General features: G+C 40.5%; 1 protein-coding gene across 2 annotated transcripts in view; it reads left to right on the top strand.

Moving 5' to 3' along the window:
• Positions 1–21,197, top strand: part of MXI1 (MAX interactor 1, dimerization protein) — a 51,466-nt gene extending 30,269 nt beyond the window's left edge. For both annotated transcript variants that reach the window (XM_073595905.1, XM_073595906.1), the window contains exons 3-6: positions 3,325–3,354; positions 11,828–11,942; positions 12,483–12,654; positions 14,172–21,197. In XM_073595905.1, coding sequence (XP_073452006.1) covers positions 3,325–3,354; positions 11,828–11,942; positions 12,483–12,654; positions 14,172–14,335 — 481 coding nt within the window. In that variant the 3' untranslated portion in view covers positions 14,336–21,197. The remainder of the gene's footprint in view (positions 1–3,324; positions 3,355–11,827; positions 11,943–12,482; positions 12,655–14,171) is intronic.
• Positions 21,198–21,456: the final 259 nt, after the last annotated feature.

Below are 21,456 nucleotides of genomic sequence, written 5' to 3'. Positions count from 1 at the left end.
TGGCTCGCGCTGCTGTCAATCACATCCAATGACGCGGCGCGCCGGGGGGGTGGGGCCGAGTGATACAGTGGGCGGCTATATCCACCAGCTGTATCACGGGAGCGCGCCCGCAAGAACTAAACACTATGCGAGAGAGCTCACATGAAGGTGTTTAGTTTTTTTGGGAGGAGCCGAGACAGCCGCCGAGGGACCCCAGAAGACCAGGTTCGGGGCCACTCTGTGCAAAACGAGCTGCACAGTGGAGGTAAGTATAACATGTTTGTTATTTTTACAAAAAAAAAAATACCTTTACAAACCCTTTAACCGCTTCATATCCACGCTATTGCCAAATGACGGCAACAGCGCGGATCTACATTGCCGGGACGACGTCTATTGACGTCGTCCGGTGCACGAGCGGCCTGCGCGCCCCCTGCAGGGCGCGCTCGGTGATCAGCGAGTCTGTGAGACTCGCCTGATCACAGATCAGAGTAAGGGGTCGGTCTTGACCCCTTACCACATGATCAGCTGTCAGCCAATGACAGCTGATCATGTGATGTAAACAGAGCCGGTAATTGGCTATTTTTTTTCCTTGCGCTGACAGCGTGAGGAGGAAAAAAAAAAAGCCGATCACCGGCAGCCGTGAGAGGGACATCAGTCCCGATCACAGCGATCATCTGCCCCCTGCCAGTGACACCTAAGAAAAGGGAGCAGTGCCGCTTACCAGTGCCCACCAGCGTCACACATCAGTGCCATCCATCAGTGCCCACAGTGCCATCCATCAGTGCCCACAGTGCCACCTATCAGTGCCCACAGTGCCACCCATCAGTGCCACCCATCAGCACCCACAGTGCCACCCATCAGCGCCCACATCAGTGCCACAACAGTGCTGCACATCAGTGCCACCTATCAGTGCCCATCAGTGTCACCTACCGATAAGTGCCCATCAGTGCCGCCCATCACTGCCCATCAGTGCCCCCCATCCGTGCCACCCATCAGCGCCCATCAATGGCCATCAGTGCCGCCTTATCTGTGCCCATCAGTGCTGCCTTAACTGTGCCTATCAGTGCCGCCTTAACTGTGCCTATCTGTGCCCATCAGTGCAGCCTATCGGTGCCCACCAGTGCCGCCTCATCAGCGCATATCAATGAAGGAGAAAAATTACCTGTTTGCAAAATTTTATAACAAACTATGAAACATGATTTTTTTTTTTTTTTTCAAAATTTTCCATCTTTTTTTGTTTGTTTAGCAAAAAATAAAAATCCCAGCTGTGATCAAATACCACCAAAAGAAAGCTCTATTTGTGGGAGAAAAATGATAAAAATTTCATTTGGGTACAGTGTTGTATGACCGCACAATTGTCATTTTAGTTCGACAGCGCTGAAAGCTGAAAATTGGTCTGGGCAGGAGGGGGGTTTAAATGCCCAGTAAGCAAGTGGTTAAAATGGTTGCAGCCAGACTTAGTGGAAGGAGATTTCTGCAGCATATTTGGCAAGTACAGAATCGCAGTATATATAAAATAATATGCAAAGTTGTTGGAGGGAAGCTTCAGAATGGTAAAGATGTTTTTATTCCAAATTATGTGAGCAGAGTGCAGTTCCAGTTTAAAGTGGATGTAAACCCAATGTCATCCTTTCTAAACTACTGCCATAGGGGTTATCTATAAGGATATACATGCCTCCTGCATGTATCTTTACCTGTCAAATGTCTCCCCTCTGTCTGTTATGAGAGCCGAAAAACTGCAGATTCTGTGGGTGGGTCTGTTGTCTGGAGCTCGGTGGGTGGAGTCATGATGTCAGTAGACTCCCCGCCCACCTCTACACTCCCCTTGTCAATATGCATTTTCTCCTGTGTATTTCTTACACTGAACTTCTGCTATGATCTCTAACATCCAGTGAAGACAGGAAAGTCACCACATGACTTCAGCATGCCAAATCATGCTGAGGTGTGGAACAGCCAATCCTTGCAGAGCTGCTGAAGAAAGGAGTGGGGGAGGAATTAAAAAATAATGCATGTCTTAAGCTAAGGCACCAGATATATAAATCACCTGTCACTCACAGCAAGGGGGAGGATTTGACAAAGTTTTTCTCTGTTTGTCAAGATTTATCTCACTGAACAATAAAAGAGGATTGCTCAGAGCTGGATTAACTCTTTGTGGCAAGACTGGACTCAAATGATAGGAAATCTTATACTCTACACTATGACATAAAAAAAATATATAAATTTCGGGTTTACATCCACTTTAGTCTCAAACATCATTTTCAATATTTTTAAGGCTGTTTCATCTGCTTATATTTGTCTTATGCTGGTTGTTCCCTCATCAACACACTAATAATTTATTTCATGAATCCTTTCAATTTTTAATACATACCTTATTTTGACCTATGTCGTGCATGGCAGATCATGGCCGGTGGGAGGGGCCAGCAGGAAGCAATACAGAGCTTCCTGAAAACATTACAGCGCCCTGCCTCAGTATATTTCTCAAGAACCTTCAGACCCCATGCAAGTAGTGGGCTGGCTCTTGGGAGGAGTTATGCAAATGTAAAAATGCCTTGATGGGTAGATGTCAGGTTGGAGGAGTGGGCGAGCTTCATTGGCTTATAGACCACCCTAGGTAACCCCTACATGTGATGCTGAGCCTTCATGATTGAAAGACCTGAAATCCAGGGAATGAAAGGGGCAGGCCAGAGAAAGTCAATTAGGGAGGAAAGAGTGAGATGATGCTGGATGCAGCTTCTAATGCTCATTGGGAGAAGAGTGTGCAGTGAAATCCAAATAAGCTATTTCAGTACATGAGAGGATCCGGTACAACTAAACAAGACAGAAGGAAAGACTGGAGTCCCTCCTTAAATCTGCATCTTTCATTAAAATAATCTCTGATAATCCTCCCCCCCTCCATAATGGTGTTTGTTCAGGCACTTCCTGCTGTAGGGTAACAACTCATCCCCCCCCCCCCCCCCCCGACATGTCATGTGACATTATTCCTGCGTTGTCACCCTGTCATATGAGCTTCTGATGGAGACTACTAGTGTCATTTTCAATACACTTTACACAGGCATGGCCCACAGCTGTCACCATCAGGAGACAGTAAGCTGCTGCAGGGGATCAGCAGCACTGACATGTAACAAAGGGTACAAAATAGGAGAAAACTGAAATGTTATGAAAAACATGTCAATTATCTATGATATACAGTGCGTTAGCAAGCTAAATATCATTATTTAGGATTTATGTCTATGTCTACTTTAAATTTATTGTTAAATAATCTTGTATTGTCACAATTTGTTCTATAGTAGTATTGTTATTATTTTTATTATTATTAATAATAATATTTTATTCTTGCCTTTTCAGGTCAACACACAATGAATTAGAAAAAAATAGGTAAGCCTAATTTTTCTCTATATGTGTTCAATTTGTGGATTATCTTTTTTTTATTTATTACTATTGATGGTGATTATTATTCTAATTTGCTATTATTATTATTATTATTATTATTATTATACAGGATTTATATAGCAGCTCTTTAGGTTATCTTTTTATTATTATTATTATTGATGGTGATTATTATTATTTATTATTATTATCATTGCTATTATTATTAATAATAATAATATTATACAGGATTTATATAGCAGCTCTTTACAATATTTAATTCCTAATAAACGGGTTCAGTGACCTGACCTGTGACGTGTTACTATGGGTTACAGTGCTGGGCACATCATCTCTGACCCTTGCACTTCTCTAATGACATCTTGTTCCTGCAGTCCCCTCTATGCCATGGGAATGTGTGGGCAGTGGAGGTGAGGGGCCTGGGGCCAGGACGGGGAGGATGATGGTCTTGCTTAGAATTAGGGAGGGCTAATGGGATGTAGGAGGTTTTAGGAATTTGTCAGTCAGGGGTCACAGGATTTATTCCATTGACTCTGCTGTTTTTTATTGGCTTGATTGTTGCTATAAAGGACGTGCTTTTTCTAATCTTGGTTCAGGCGAGATCGAATTATGATAAAAGATGGCCGAAGGCTCCCATGATAATTTGCACCAGGAAAACGCTGGGCCCCCACTATACACTGTCACTTACACACTTGTGAGACAAGATGGCTGTGTCCATCTTTTTAAAGGAGTGAGACCTTAAAGTGGAACTTAACCCATAACAACTTGATAAAAAATGTTATTTAGCAAGAAAAACATTCCACATTAATATTTATGTTACCAAAATGAGTGTGTGCTATAAATTGCCTCCAGCATTGCTCCTGGTTCTTCTTGCTGGAGATCGACATTTTTCTGAAGCCCAGAGCCCCCGAACAGCAGTAAATCATAAAGTAACACCAAACCCATTGGATATAACAGTTTCAAAAAACAGATACATTCCTGGAATGCCCTCAACCAAACTGTCAAACCATCAAATGGCTGGTGTCATAGCTGATCACATGTGCAGAACCATGGCAGTTGCAGATCAAACAGAAGCAGAATCCTTGGCTGTAAAAGGATAGGAGGGTTTAACCACTTCCGGACCAGCCGCAGTTTTACTGCTGACAGGTTGGCCCCCCTGCGCGAAACCACATTACTGTACGTGATCTTGCGGGGTCCGCATAGCAGGCGAGCGCCTGCTGCACAGCGGGGGTGCTGATGCTTGTGGCCAACGGTTGCGATGACTGCTGGCCACGAGCGATCGTGACCAGGAGACACAGAACAGGGACGCGTGTGTATAAACACACGCTTCCCTGTTCTGTTCTGACAGGAGTGACAGATCCTGTGTTCCTATTAGCTAGAAACCACCATCTGTCACTTCCTGTAGTCAGCCCCTCCCCCTTCAGTTAGAATCACCTCCTAGGGAACAAAGTTAACCCCTTGATCGCCCCCTAGTGTTAACTTCTTCACTGCCAGTGACATTTTTACAGTAATCAATGCATTTTTAATCGCACTGATCACTGTATTAATGCCAATGGTTCCAAAAATGTGTCAAAATTGTCCGATGTGTCCGCCATAATGTCACAGTAAGGCTAGTAAAAAAAATACTAGTAAAAAAAAAATAATAATAATAATAAAAATGCTATAAATATATCCCCTATTTTGTAGATGCTATAACTTTTGCGCAAACCAATCAATATACGCTTATTGCAATTTTTTTTTTTTACCAAAAATATGTAGAAGAATAGATATCAGCCTAAACTGAGGAAAACAGTCCAATTAGTCTTTTAAAGTGACCATTTACAGCAAAATATCCATTTTGTTTTGGAGCTAGGAGGAGATTACAGTCTGCCATGTATCAAGAAAACATTGGGCTGGTGTTGTCAAGATGGCCGCTTCCACAAAACACTGTCCTGTACATAAACAAGAGTTGACTTGAGTTAAAGTTGACTGAGACGAGCTGCCTCAACCTTATAAAGGTGTGATTATTTATGCTTTCACTTGTCCATATTGCCCATAGAAACCAGGCCAATTTGTCGTTTAAAGCGGCCAAACTGAGCCATCTCTGATCCTGAGAAAAGGGTCTGTTATATAAGCAGCAGGTTCCTGAATGACATGGCAGGTGGAGGAAGTGGTGGATGCGGTGAGATTGCAGATGACTTCCTGGCTACGTGTTTGAGAAGTAATTCTTATACGGTGGTAGGAGTTGGGGCTTTCATGTGTGCAACGGCTGCCCACACCAGAGCAGCCACTTCTGCTTCATATACGAAGATGAAAGACCTGCCGAGGGGAACATGAATTTTTGAAAAGGGAGGTTTATTTTGAAGTGTGATTCCACACAGGGGACCTCAAACCTGACTGATGTTCCTAAAAAAATGACACGTTTATTTATTGGAAGATGTAAAATCCGAGCCACACAAAAATTCAGAAAAACATGCAGACATTTACGTTGGGACATTGGTAGTGGCTCACTGGCTTCAGCATATAACCTTCAGAAACCGCGCTGGTGTCAAATTTTTAAGACGTTTCACGCCACCGTTAGGAATTATGGGACCTCATACAGCCTACCTGATTCACATCTGAGCATCTACATACGTACAGGGATGAATGTGCACTGCTAGGTCCAGACAGTGTGGGTCAAGGGCTGTACGTCTGTTCCTGTATGCATGTAAATGCTTGGATGTGCAGCTACCAGCGTACAACCGCAGCCTGTCATTGATTTGAGGCAAGTACCTGTGACTCCTGGGTGCAGAAATACACATTTTCTTATGATGTATGGCCCTCTGCATCTATTTAAATAAGCCTTTAGGCCTCTTTCACACAGGCGTACATAAAGCGGATCTATACTCACCTGGCTCCAGAGATACCCCTTGAAATATTCCACATTTTGTCATGTTACACCCAAAAACGTAAATGTATTTTATGTGATAGACCAACACAAAGTGGCACATAATTATCAAGTGGAAGGAAAATGATAAATGGTTTTCCACATTTTTTACAAATAAATATCTGAAAAGTGTGGCATGCCTTTGTATTCAGCCCTTTTACTTTGATACCCCTAACTAAAATCTGGTAGAACAAATTGCCTTCAGAAGTCACCTTAATTAGTAAATAGAGACCATTTTTGTGTAATTTAATCTCAGTATAAATCCCGCTGTTCTGTGAAGTCTTCAAAGGTTTGTTAGAGATCCTTAGCGAACAAACAGCATCATGAAGACCAAGGGACAAACCAGACAGGTCAGGGATAAAGTTGGTAAAGAAGTTTAAAGCAGGGTTAGGTTATAATAAAAAAAAATATCCCAAGCTTTGAACATCTCATGGAGCACTGTTCAGTCCATCATCTGAAAATGGAAAGAGGATGGCACAACTGCAAACCTACCAAGACATGACCGCCCACTAAACTAAACTGACAGGCCGGGAAAATGGAGCATTAATCAGAGAAATAATAACAATCAAGTGAAGCAGCGCTATATGTATACACTCATAAAAACCAAATATTAAAGTGCAATCTCTATATGATCAAAGAAAATGTCATAATGACATAAAGTGCATATATTCAAAAGGTGAATAAATTCAAAGTGCAAATGCAGTAATAGATTCAACCAAAGTATAAATGCAATGATAGATAATGTGAAGTTCAAAAAACAGTAGTCCAATCGATTTGGTGCAGAGGAAAGGGGGAGGAAAAAAGCGTCCAAGTGCAGAGGAAAAATAAATGTAATGGAAACTTGCAGACCACTTTCAGAATGCACCCTTTGAATATATGCACTTTATATATGTCATCATGACATTTTCTTTGGTCATATAAATCATTTTCCTTCCACTTCACAATTATGTGCCACTTTGTGTTGGTCTATCACATAAAATCCCAATAAAATACATTTAAATTTTTGGTTGTAACATGACAAAATGTGGAAAATTTCAAGAGGTATGAATACTTTTTCAAGGCACTGTATGTCAAGGGTTCAGTTAGGGTAAGGAGGTTGAGGAAGGCTGAAGAAGGAACTTGCACAGAGCATGCCGATGTAATTAAAATCACTGTAGACAAAATCCTGACCTCCCCCTCTGCACTTCAGGCCGGAGTCATGTGTCTCTCTCTGGAAAAGAGTCAAAACAATTTTTTTTTTCTTGCGGTTTTGTGTTCATTTTCAAAAATAGAACAGATCTAAATTTGTACTGTAAAGGGGTGGAGCAGGAGGAGTGAGCTGTGGAATCTCCCACAGCACTGCAATACCCAGCATGCCCTGTCCATTAATCAGAGCTAATTCTCTTTTTAATTCCTGCGTATTTACTTTATATTATTTTTTTAGCTGATTAGCTTTTTATTGCCAATTTTTTTTTTTTTGTTAATTTTTCTTATAAGGCCAATGGATGAAAATGAACCCCTCTGATAAAAATGTTACTGATGTTATTATACATGTGTTTTCTAGGAGAAAAGTTCCTGTGTAAGTACATAGATGCGTTTAAACGAATAACTACGAGTATGTGTACATAAATTGTTTTATAATCATTTATTTCCCCCCTTTGTTTAGAGTTAATTTACGCGCTTACAAACGCGTATGCATGCGTAAGCACGTAACACGCATATTTTTATGTCGTGTACACACGGGCGGGCTTTTCGGCATCAAAGGTCCGACGGACTTTCGAACGAACGGACTTGCCTACACACGATCACACCAAAGTCCGACAGATTCGTACGTGATGACGTACGACCGGACTAAAATAAGGCAGTTGATAGCCAGTAGCCAATAGCTGCCCTAGCGTGGGTTTTCGTCCGTCGGACTAGCATACAGACGAGCAGATTTTTCGACCGGACTCAAGTCCATCGGAAAGATTTGCAACATGTTCCAAATCTAAGGTCCGTCTGATTTTCGACCGAAAAAGCCCACACACGGTCAGATTGTCTGATGGATTCGTCCCGTCGGACCAGTCCAGTCAAAAAGTCCGCCCGACACAGATTTTTGGATTCTGTGTTACAGATCTGAACGCAGCTCAGGTTTACTTACCTGTGTGAATGGCTCCATTGAAAATAATACGGTAGCATTCAGATCTGTAATTTAAAAAACGCTTGTATATGGGTTTTTTTTACGGCTATGTGAATGAGGCCTTAAACTTAAAGTGTTAGTTCACCTTTTCAGAAAAAATAAAAAGGTAAACTAACACCGTATACGATAGACGTGCACAAGGGCTGTGCTGGATGTGCCTGGGCACACTCTAATTGATCACCCCATTTTTATAGATTTATACTTGGACAAAAAAGTTAACAAAATAATACAAAAACATGTATAAATTATATAGAAAAAAATAAAGGAAAAAGGGTCAGACTCTATGGACCACTTGGTCTTTTTTCTGCCATCACTTTTCTATGTTTCATTAGCTAAATCAACAGTACAACTACTACTAACCTGTACAATTTGCTTTCGATCCACCAACATTTCGCGCCGGGGCCTTAAAGCGGAGGTCCGCCAATTTTTTTTTTTTTTAAGTCAGCAGCTACAAATTCTGCAGCTGCTGACTTTTAAGATAAGGACACTTACCTGTCCAGGGCGCCCGCGATGTCGGCACCCGAAGCCGATCCATCCCTCGGCTGTCAGGTGCTGCCGCCAACATCTTCGGTAAGGGAATCAGGAAGTGAAGCCGTGCGGCTTCACTTCCTGGTTCCCTACTGCGCATGCGCAACTTGCACTGCGCTATCCCACTGGTCCTTGCTGTCTTCTGGGACCTGTGTGTCTCCTAGAAGACAGCGGGGGGGCGGAGAAGGCGCCGGAAGTGGCGTAGATACCCACGAGTGGCTCGGGTATCTATGCCCAGGAAGTGGGAGCAAAATACCTGTATTAGACAAGTATCTGCTCCCCCCTCCCCCTGAAAGGTGCCAAATGTGACACCGGAGGGGGGGAGGAACTCCGCTTTAACAAATGAACATAAAGTGAATGGATTGTAGGCCCTCACCATAGGCGTGCACACCCTAATCACCCCGTGTGGCCCACATTCCCCCTGTTTAGACCCCTGATATTTCACAAAATAAAAAAAATGTTTCTTTTTTTCTACTTTTTTTGTTTCCTTTTTTTTTACTTTTTCTCCTAAAAAAAAAAAAAAATAAAAATAAATAAAATTGTAAAAAAAATAATAAAAATGAAAACTACTGGCACCGTCCACTGCCCCACAAACACCAATCTCTGCCCTAATGACACCATCCACTACTCTACTGACACCGTCAGCATATACAGTATACACACGCATATGTGTTTGAGCTTTGGGGTGCACACCTAATGCAATAGGCTGCGCACACCTATGGCCCTCACATTGCATAGATTTGGTACAAGAAGATTGTACAAATATATTGTAACATGTATGGCCATCTGTAGATTAGGTATTTAGATACATATTTTTTTCTCAGATGTGCTTAACATGTTCCCCATATTATCAGGGCTTTTTTTCAGCGGGAACGCGGGGGAACGCAGGTCCGGCACCTTCAGCACTAAATGTATGTAATAGCATGGGGTGTGGGGTGTGCTGGAGGGTCTATTGATATTGGATGTTGGGGGATCTATTGTCACTGGTGGGGATCTGATTTTGTGTGAGGGTCTATTGTTGCTGATGGGGAATCTATTGTTGCTGGGGGGTCTTATGTTGCTGGAAGGGAATCTACTGTTGAGGGAGAGGTCTATTTTTACTGGCTGCTGGAGGATCCATTGATGCTGGCTGCTGGGAGATCTGTTGTTGCTGCTGGGGGGCGTCTAATGTTGCTTGGGTGGATATTTTGTTGTGGGTGGTTCACTGTTGCTGCAGGGAATCTATTGTTGTTGGGGTGGAGTCCATTGTTGCTGGGGGAGTCTATTGTTGTGTGGGGATCTATTGCTGGGATTCTATTGTTGCTGACTACAGGGGATCTATTTTACTGCTTTTCTTTTTATCATTAACATGTTTTATACAAATTATTTAGCACCACAAAATGATACTTGGTTCTGTATTCTCTAAAAAGGGGCAGTACTGGTAGGTGGGTAGGGGGTGGAATCAAGGGACGGTGGTCAGAGGTGGGTAGGGGGCAGAGATAAGGGGTGACTCAGACCGTGGGAGTTCCTGCACCTATTCTCCGAGAAAAAAAAGCCCTGCATATTATTAATGGTTGGAAAGTCATTTCAACGATGAAGGCTTTTAGGTTGTTTTTAATAAAAAAAATGATCATCTGAATAATAATGTAAAAAGTTGTATCTTATACGATTCACGTGTGCATGGGTTTTACTATACGGCCATTTGAGCGGTCAACAAAGATTTCTTTTTTTTTAAAGCCTTGGTGTATGAAAATTTTGTATATTGGTAGAGCATTTCTTAACCGGCCATCCAACGTCTTTGAGTCATGTGTGCCTGGCCAGGAAGGTGTTAAGTTGAAACAAGTGGTTTGGCAGCAGGAGGCGGACGTGCCAGGGGTGGCGTGCGCAGTATGCACGCTACAGATAAAGCCTTCATATAAAAAGACTCCACAGAAGTTTAGCCAATTTCCCCCAAAAAAAATTTAAACCGCAGTTTGGAAATAGTTGTGGAAAAAATAAGCTATATAAAAATTCAGCATATAATAATATTTAATAATAACTACCACTGATAATAATAATAATAAAATACATACATAGCAGTAAACCTTCACATTAAGAAGGGATCATGATTATGGGGCATACTATCTTTAAAGCAGTGGATCTCACCTTTACCAAATATTCTCTGCAGGAGAATACTCCAGGTCTATGTGACAGTATTTCATTCTCCACCGGAGAATGTCTGCTGAAAGTCACATTCGCTGCTTTATAAATAGACCTATGTGACTCCCATGAAAAGTAATCTTCCTGCTCTTACTTTTTTGTTCCTCATTCTTCTCGTAAAGAATAGCTGCTCCCAAAGCTCCCTCATGTGACCTAAAGCCCAGGCAAGCTAAGTCACATGGCCTCTGGCTGCCAGTATTGTGGATGTTTCAGGTCATTTGAAACTGCAGGGAGTTAGCAGTTTTCAGTCCTATATCTACTTTGCAGTTTGTGATACGTTATATACTGTTATATGTTATATACTGTATATGTGTGTGTGTGTATATATATATATATATATATATATATATATTACAACACAAAAAATTGCGTGAAATCATCAATGCAGTGCATGTTATTTCAGCTTACAGAGCTTGGATTCATTGAATGAGTTTACCAAAAATGTAAATACTGCAGAAAATACAGCCTCATTCTACATAACTAAGCTCCATTTAATGCTGAATAAATAAAATTATTAATGTATCTTAAATAGATAACTATCTTTAGATAGATTATTACTCCAAAAGCATTTTATTAAAATAAATGTGATAAAAACCAAAAAAATCTAATTTTTTAGATTTTCAAAAAAAATAAAAAATCGTTGCTTTTTATCCACCCTGCAATGTTGCTTATGATCCTTATTCTTTGTTCTACAGGAGGGCTCATTTACGTCTGTGTCTAGAACGGCTAAAGTCACTCATTCCTCTAGAACCAGACAGCTCTAGGCACACAACGCTGGGGCTGTTAAATAAAGCCAAAGTACACATTAAGGTAAGTACAACTGAAATGTGTGTGTGTGTGTTAATCTTAGCTTTAGAGGTCTGTTTACATTTTTTTTTTTTTTTTTGGCAAAGCAGCTATGGAAAGCCTGGAAAGATGTGAAAATTAGCTGGTGTAAGACTTGTGTAAGCACCTTTTGCATTCAAACACAATGCTGTTAAAAATGCGTGTGTTCAAATGCCAAACGCAGCAAAAGTCGATGCCGAGGGCATTTTTTTTTTTTTTTACATCACTATTATTCCCCATGTTCTAAAGTAGGATAAAATGTGTACTGCTATTAAAGTGTGTTTCAGTGCTGCGTGCACCGCTATACCCCCCGACTCTGGGGGAAGTGCAGTGCAGTTTGGAATCTTAGCCCTGGACACTGGATGACCTTGTCCGGGCGCTGAACGCAGGAAAACGTCTACGAAAAGCCCCCTAAAATTAAATATGAAATTCATGTTTAAAAAAAAAATGTTTTAAAAAAATATGATTTTTTTTGTCTTGACGTGATTAAAAAAAAATCACTCTATTAAACGTTGGCTCCTACAGAAACTTGAAGAAACATCGCGGAAGGGCCAGCACCAACTGGATACGTTGGAGCGGGAACAACGCTACCTGAAGAGGAGGCTGGAGCAACTGCAGACTGGTCAGGAACCAGAGCGGGTACGCACAGACAGCGTCGGCTCCACCATGTCATCTGAAAGATCCGACTCTGAGCGAGGTAAGACGGGATTCTGCTTGACTAGTCCCAGGATGATTAGATTGAACCATGATATTGGTATTCAGTTTTAAAAAAATATTCCTAATGTGAAACCCCAGTTAAAACTAGAAAATGATGGGAATGTTCCCCAGTGGGGACCCAGCAATAAATACCTGACAAAGGATCTATCCCACCCCGAGCTTGCTAAAAGCTTTACATCTGTCTGTAACACCATGGGCAAGGCATGCAGTTATTAATTCCTAAGTCATACCGTTGAAAATCTCATAAAGCTCATAAGGCTTGTCCTTGTCTCAAACTTTCCATGGATCCAAGAAAAGAAAGCCGATAGCTCACCGTGGGAGTCCTTTTAAGTAAAACTTTGATGCATTGGACAGTTTTCAAGTGAGGTTTCGTGTTGCCTGTCCAATACAATAATGTTTTACTTAAAAGGTTTCCCACGGTGAGCCATCGGCTTTCTTTTCTTGGATCCACAGAAAGCTTGGGGCAAGGATGAGTCTATCCCCTGGCTTGGGAGCCATGGATAATCTTTTTGCAATTTGAATTTTTTTACTCCACTTTATCTAGTCCAATTACAACAACCAGTGGTAGCCTGTCCATACCGGGCGCAAAGGCACCTTCCCCCTAATCTATGCACCCAGCCCCTAATCTACATGCAGGGCATTGGATGCATCGATTCCAATGGGTTTTTTTTTTTTTTTTTTTTTTTTTTTTTTTTTAGAAGCACATGATTAGAGCCTGAAACTCTAATTGGCTTCAAAAAAGGGCACTGCACCACGGGCCCACTCATTTGTGTGACAATAGCAAATTAATATTTGCTGTTGTCTTCCTGATTCTCCTCCCGGCCATTTAGGAAGTGGGTCCTGAGACCCGATTGGCCGAGAGGAGAAGCGCTTATGAGGAGATGTAGACGCAGTGGAAGCCACTGTAACGCCGAGGAGGATGGAGATGCAGGGTAAGTGCGGGGATGGTGGCCTACCGACGTGTGGGGGGGGGGGGGTGAGGTGCGGGTGACCCATCCGATCATCTGCGGGGGCTGGTGGGTGAATTGTTTGCCACACCCCCCCCAAAAAAAAAAAAAGATATATAGCACCAAGGAGAATAAGAAAAACAAGTAAAGAAAAAGTGAGAGGAAAAAACAAGGAAAGAGCAAGAAGAGAATGAGAGTCCACCCGTCCAGAATCCCATCCAACCATTGAACCGGTGTCAGCCTCAGGTGTCAGAGACCTGAAAATAAGAGAGCCTGGGGGTTCATATCCTATCAAATAGGGATTGTATGTCCCGCAGGACACTGATTAGTTTTTTGTGTAACATGATCCAAGTAAGCTTTCACTTCATTAGGACTAAGTCAATCACAGGGCTTTTTCAAGAGGTTTCAATGGCTATTTTTGCTGCCCAGAACATGTAGTAAATTAGAGTCTGTGTGGATCTCGGAAAATAGCAATTTCTGTATGTGTAGTGCTAAGTAAACTGTGCTGACAAGTGTGTGACTATTAACACAAGTGTTTGATTTTCTGCAGAAGAAATTGAAGTGGACATTGAGAGCACAGAATTCTCTCCCCTGGAAGTGGACAGTTCCAGTAGCACCAGCATCAGTGACCTGGATGACCACAATAGCATGCAGAGTGCAGCCAGTGATGAGGGTTACTCCAGTGCTTCCATTAATCTGGCGTTCCACTCTTAGAACCCATTCCGGAAGGCCAACTCACATGACGAACCACGGGCGTGGATTATACTTTCTGCTGGCAGTTATCAGTGGTCCACTCTTGGTTTCGATCTCCTCCTCCAGCCATGAGTTGCACAAGCGTTGGGAACTTTTATCCACATGCTGGACCCAAATCTTCCAGCCAGCATACAATCGTACAATTACTTGAAGATCACCCAACTTTTGTAATACTGGAGATTACCAGGGTCTAACTTTAGCACAACTCAATCCAGCTCTGTGGTTGTATTTTTTTAGGCTCAGAACTTGATGACATATTATTTGCCTTAATTTGGCACCTAGAAGGCTTTTCTAAAAGGAGATACCTTACAGACTGTTGATGCTGGCCTGTCTGCTGGTTTCAACGCCAAAGTATTTTGGAGAAGTATTGTAGGTTTATTAAGCCAGCCTTATCCAGGACCCACACATACTGGTCTTCAAATGTTCTAGGGCTTTCAAATACCAGCAGTCTTCTCTGACCACCATTTGTTTGGGAGTTCACAAGCACCATGGACCTGGAAGGTGGCCCCTTCAGCAGGCTCTCTAGTTGAGCGTCTGCACTTTTTTTAATTTCATCTCTTTTGGACTTCCCCTGTTTACAGAGAGTTTTACTGGTTAAATATCCACTAATGGGGACACTTATGAGATGAACGGTGACCAATTACATATATGTTATAATTTAAAGAAGACCACCATTAAGCAATATTTGTATCGAAAATATAAAATAGTTTGTATGTAAGCTGGTCAGACGACCCATTATAATTTTAGGAAAACTACAATCCCTTCTTAAAAGCCTATTTATTATAGTTTCCCTATGTTCCTACCTGCTGAGATAATGTGCAGAAAATGTGATTTTATGGCCACCCTTTCACCTGAGAGTCTGAACAAGGGGAAAAAAGTTTAGGATCCATAACGTCATGGTGGTTTTAGATGCTTTGCTCCTGCATGAACAGTAGGGATGTGCAAAACAGAACATTGTAGCACCTCTCCTATTGACAACAAGATTTTTTTAAAGACTAACTCTTGGCAGTTAGAAAAAAAATCACTAAACTTGTCTTTTCCCTAGATAAAAAAGTAGCATGCACTGCTCCCAAGCCCTGGGTCATGTCACCCACCCCCAAGACCCAAGTGCTAAACACCTCCACAATTAAAACCAGCTTTGTAAGTGAAGCAAATCAGAAGAAGAGGTTCCAGGAGAGTATTCTTTGCTTGTTTGACCTGAACAAAAAAGTTTTAACATTTGTACTTTCCTGGAGTGCAGCCAACTTTTTCTCCATCCTTGTCTCCCCCCCCCCCCCCCCCCCAATTAAGGATCTAGCACTCATTGGGGTTGATTTACTAAAGGCAAAAAAACTGTGCACTTTGCAGAGGGCAGTTGCCCTCTGCAAGTGAAATTGCTCCAGAGCTTAGTAAATGAGGTAAGGCTTCACTTTGCAAAGAGTATCCAATCCCGTGCAAGGAAAATTTAAAAAACTGCATTTTTGCTTGCACATGATTGGATGATGGAAGTCAGCAGAGCTTCTGCTCATTTACCAAGCTCTGGAGCAACTGCTCTTGAAGAGGGCAACTGCACTTTGCAAAGTGCACAGTCTTTTTCCCTTTAGTAAATTAACCCCATTGCGTCTTGTGGATTGGCTAGGCAAAAGTAATAGGGTTGATTTGCCTTCTAGCCCTTTCTCTAGTCAAAACAAACAATATACTAGATTCCTCATCAGCTGGAGGGACGGAGGCAGTTGATAATTTTTTTTTCAGGTGGGAGTTGTGAAATTTGGTTTATAATTTTCCTAGAAAGATTTAAACTTCCCTCTAGTTAAAAAAAAATAACAGGGACTCGCTGTGGAACTGCAAATCACATATACTGTATATTTGATTCCCACTAACAACTGAATCCTCCCCTCATTTCCTTTATTTTTATATTCCATATTTAAATTTTTTTAATGAAATTGTTAATGTTTTTGAAATGGGATCTAACATAAATGCATTTTTGTGAATTATATCCAATACAATTGGAAATGTATCAGAAATATATCAGATTGGAACATTATAAAGATACAGTTTCAAGTTTTACACTATCAGTCTAAAAAATACTTAAAATAGATGTAAACCCAATCACTAAAATATCATATAATTGTTAACATGTTAATGTAACTTTTCAATCTTTTAAATCTGCAGCTTATATTAAAATAACACCTGGTGTCACTGTCATGAAGGTTCATGGTCAGGCACTTCCTGTTATGGGGTGACAACTGAAAACAGCATTATATAAAAAAAAAATGGTGTTACATCTACTTTAAAACGTATACTGTTGTTAGATTCCACTTGAAAAATAGTATAACAAAAATGTAAAATATTGTTAGCAATAAAGATAGGGATAGGTTGAACGTTGCACCTTCCAGCTTTGTGCTTTCTCCAAAACACAGGTAATCAATGGCCTTATTTTTAACCTGATTTACCTGCTTGAAAGTTATTCTCAATTTAAGGATTATGTTACCCCGAAAATGGATATTTCAGTTATGAATGGTTACAGACAAATTGAATCTTATATGGCTTGACAATATATCATAATTTCATAACAGTCTGCCCGACTGTTGAGGTTTTAAAAAGACTAATGATGGTGTCACTCAACCCAGATGGATTCCCCATAATGCAGAAATAGCAAATACACAATATGGGCAACAGTTATGAACACTTGACTATCACACGTAGACTAGCTTGTTTCAGTTAGAAGAGCATTTGTGAGGTCAGGTACTAATGTTGGATAAGAAGACTTCACTCACAATCGGTGTTCCAGTTCATCCCAAAGGTGTTCAGTACATTTGAGGTCAGGGCCTTGTGCAGGTCACTTGACTTCCTCCACAGCAAACTGGTCAAACCATGTCTTTTTGGTGTTGGCTTCAAGCAGTGGGGCACAGTCATGGAGGAACAAAATACGGCCTTCCCAAAACTGCTACCACAAGGTTGGAAGCGGATATTTGTCTAAAATGTAATTGTTAGCTGCAGAATTAACAGTACCCTTCACTGGAAACACCTGAACTCAATCATTTGAAGGGGGGTCCACATACTTTCATGCATATAGTAGGTATGATGATCAGGTGTTCACAAACATTTGGCTGTATTGTGTAATTGTAGAGTTCTGTTAGGGGAAGGTGACACCACTGTTCTGGTTTATTGGGACAGGATAAAAAAACACAAAATACTACATGTAAATCTCACTGCGGGAGCCTTGGAAGAGATATAATAAACTAGAGAGTGAAGTGTCCCACTTTTCACGTATCTAATCAAAATTTCCATAATGGCCATGAAGATTTTACTGAAGCTATTGATTTCAATTATCAGTTAATATGTTGTCCACCTCATCTGAAATACTAGATTAGAACATTTTATGCTGTAGTTTTGAGTTTCTTTTTAAAAGAATAAACTCAAAGAGTACACTGAAACTTGGAATTAAATGCATTCAAATGGGACTGCAAGCTAAAAAATTACCCAATTTTGATATGGATCACGAAGTGGACATGACGTGTGTCTTTCCAAACCATGGACTAAAAATCATGCTCCACTCTAAATGTATTCTATAGTCATGCCATTGTGTACTCCTATATACAGCTAAGGCTTGGCTGTCTTCCACCTTGTAGTTACACTCCTGGGGTTTGAATATTTCAGCCATCTTGAAACAAAACTGACCCCTCTAGACTTTATTCTTACGTGTCCGATAGCATATGCACTAAATGTTAGTTTGCCTTCGCATCCCAGCTAGTGGTAGATGATCAGTCAGTGTGTGGGTGCCTATGTGTTCCGTCGGTATGCAGGACTGTCTCTTAGACACATACTACGTTCAACTTTGTAAGTTGCGCCAATATTGCGATCCATTCTTTGACCATCTCACTGTAGTGAGCTGAGGTCTTTGAGGCTGTCATTGTTGATGTGCTCTCATAGATTACCTCAATCCAGGCAATTGCCTGCAACAGTGTTTGTTTTAGGTTGTATTTTACTCTCATTTAAGTAATTTTAGCATGTTTTCATTTCAGTGCTTTGCCGAAAAAAGTTGGGGGAAGGGAAGAGCAATATTTAAAAATGCCACTGTGGGAGAACAGTAAGCTTTAGATAAAGCAGAAAAAATGGGGAGCATTTACATGGAGACTACTGTCTAAAATAGACGGTTCGAACCTCAGCCAGTTCCTGCTGAATGAACCATGTATGGGCAGGCTGTATGTACCCAAGTTGATTGATCAATCAACTTGGGTACAACCAGCCTGTCGGATCTTACATGCGATTATTACTAGCAGCTATAATAGCGGTGTTCTCCCGGCAGGGACGGCTCCCGTGGTTGCAGGAAAGAAAATTGCTCTGTCTAGGGCCAGCCTTGGTAAGTTGTAGACAGTAATTAAATTTGCTTTAAGCCCAACTCCAGATATATTTTTTAACTTTGGATAAAGAGGGAAAGAATTACCATTTTATTTCTGTCTCACTTTCTGATTCTGTGACACTGGACAGGAAAGCACAGACAGCAATAAAATAGTTTTAACTCTTCCCAACTCTACAAAAAATTAGTTTTGTTTTTGTGTGTCTCCATTAGAGAGATTTCCCTTCACTTCCTGTGAAGGCAGGAAATGAGGGGAAATAGTCCTAACACAAAAGGAAACAGAGCCTGTAACCAACCCTGTCTTGTTCTCTCCACAAGCAAATAAAAAAAAAAAATTGGCCAGGGTTAGGCTTTAATTCCATTGATGGACATGAAAAAATGTTGGTATAAAAAGTTGAAGTGCAGAGTAAAAACTAAACACAATGTTCCATATTTTTTTTTTCCCTGCATTAATAACGGACAATGCCAGCTTTTAGATGGTCATTTGAAGTCTATAATTTGTCAGCACTTTGGTTTAGCTGCACAATGGCCATGCAGGGAAATCATTCTGCAGGAAAGTCCCAAATTCTCTTAAAATTTTGTAGAGAGTTTCCAATGCACGGTGTTAATAAACTGAGCCTGTGTAGCTTGCCTAGTCAGCTCTTCCCCCACTTTCAGTCACGCACACGCCGTATTAATCAACCAACAGACCATGGACCTGCAAAAATGTTAATTAATTCTGAATGAGGTCATTGTCCCCCCTTGCCTGCTCCTCCGTGCATCTTAATTAGGCCTTGTAAACTAACTGGTGCTAAACACAAACATTGTCACTTCCTCTTTCACGTATGTTTTTCTGTCTTGCACTTTTTTTTATTTTTTATTATTTGCTATTTATGTGATCTAATTGAAATGTTGCATTTACTTACTTCATTTTCTCTAAACCACAAGGAAACACAATTTCTGGCACTACTTTTTGTGTGCCCGTTATTTATTTATTACCATGCTTGGTCAATTGTATCAATCCAGCCCTTTTGAAAAGATTTAAAATGCAGCACCTGGTCATGCAGTCTTCAGTATCACAACAGTAGAATGGTTCATTCTGAAGACCTTAGTGTCCTTCAATATGGCACTATCATGGGACGCTATCTTTCCAGTTAGTTGGTCAAACGTCTCAATCCGGATGGGGCTCAATCCTGATGGGGCTACCCCAACGGTTTGCTGAGACAGGCACATAAGAACTTGATAGACCCACACAACTCTAGGATGAGCCAGAACACTACCACCCAAGCCTGGTCATCCAATGCAAGGGCCCAACATTACTGCCCAGTCTTACTAACTTTTTTTCTTGCTTAATGACAATACATCTTACCAAGGATGTCTAACATAGGATAACATCTAGCAGAAACCTTCCCATAAAAGCAAAGGCCATTATAACTGAAAAATAGGACCACTGGTTTCTGAGATGTTGAACATCCCCGACACCTTTGCCCACATAGTTTCTCATTCACAAATTCTGGGTCTATGTATGTAAAGGAGAACAGCAGCTTTTCATTTTAATATTTTGGCCCTTAATTTACTTCTTTATTCTCACAGAAAACTGTAGTGCACAAAATGGTGAAGCGTAAACAGATCAAAACTGGTCAAAAATAGCAAAATGTAGCCAAATAAAAAGGCCACCTTGAATAAAAATCCAATGCTTTTTCTTCCATTGAAATGTTAGGTTATACCAGGTTTAGGCTGGCAAAAGCTTTCATGAAAATGGAAGAAATGTACTGTATTTAGAACCTGTAAGGTTTAATTATTTAGGTTTTATTATTTATAGGATTCATTTTACCTCTGTTAAAATATGGTGGCATGGGGTTGCCCAAAGCAACTTCATAAGTGTACAGAACTGTCACAATTGATGACCATAGGATCATTATCCAAAACTAACAGAAAACATTTTAGCTGTGGATATACTTTTAACACCACAGATTCTTCTAAACCCTAAAATAACATCTATATCAAATAAGCCCAATAACTGTACTAAAATTACTGTCAGATGTTCATTATTACTTTTGGTCATTGACTGTGTTGTAAGTAAATGCACTTTTAAACAATTTTGCTCACTGTTTTTACTTATAGTCCTTATAGTTAAAAAAAGTATATTTTGTGCTGGAGGTATTTTTGAAAAGTTAAGCTATGTTTTGGGCCTTATCTGTAGCATGTACAATGTTTATTGGTTGTCATGAAATGCCTAGTTTATTACTTAACACTTCCCCGCACTAGGAAAAAATACCTTTTGCACACTAATTGAAAATTTTAATGTACCCTTTTATTATTATTTTCTGTAAAATTAATTAACTTAACTTGCCCTGTTGCTAAAGAAATTCTTTATAGAGATGCATAAATTATTGCTCAACATGCTAATTATTTTATTTCATTTTGGTAGTTTTTTTCCTTTTAATGTATTACGCAAAATGGTGCGAAACCAATGCAACAAAAAATTAAAAAAAAACAATTTTATTTCAATATTGTGTTTTTTTTTGTTCAGGTTATATTTTATTTTAAAAAGTAGAGGTATGTTCTTTTTAATTTTGTTTTAAGAAAATCTATGGTCATAGCATACACTTTCATTTTTTTTTTTTTTAAGGTGTTTTTGGCCATCAAATATAAGCTCACTTGAAAAATTTCCTTTCGTATTGTGAGTGCTGACTGTCTACTTAGACCAGTGATGGCAAACCTATAGTACGCGGCCACAGCTGGCACGCCGAGCCCTCTCTGT

This window comes from Aquarana catesbeiana, linkage group LG08, assembly GCF_042186555.1.
Source record: "Aquarana catesbeiana isolate 2022-GZ linkage group LG08, ASM4218655v1, whole genome shotgun sequence".
Taxonomy (NCBI): Eukaryota; Metazoa; Chordata; class Amphibia; order Anura; family Ranidae; genus Aquarana; species Aquarana catesbeiana.
The sequence above is the reverse complement of the archived record's forward strand: the minus strand, read 5'-3'. Positions and strand labels throughout refer to the sequence as shown.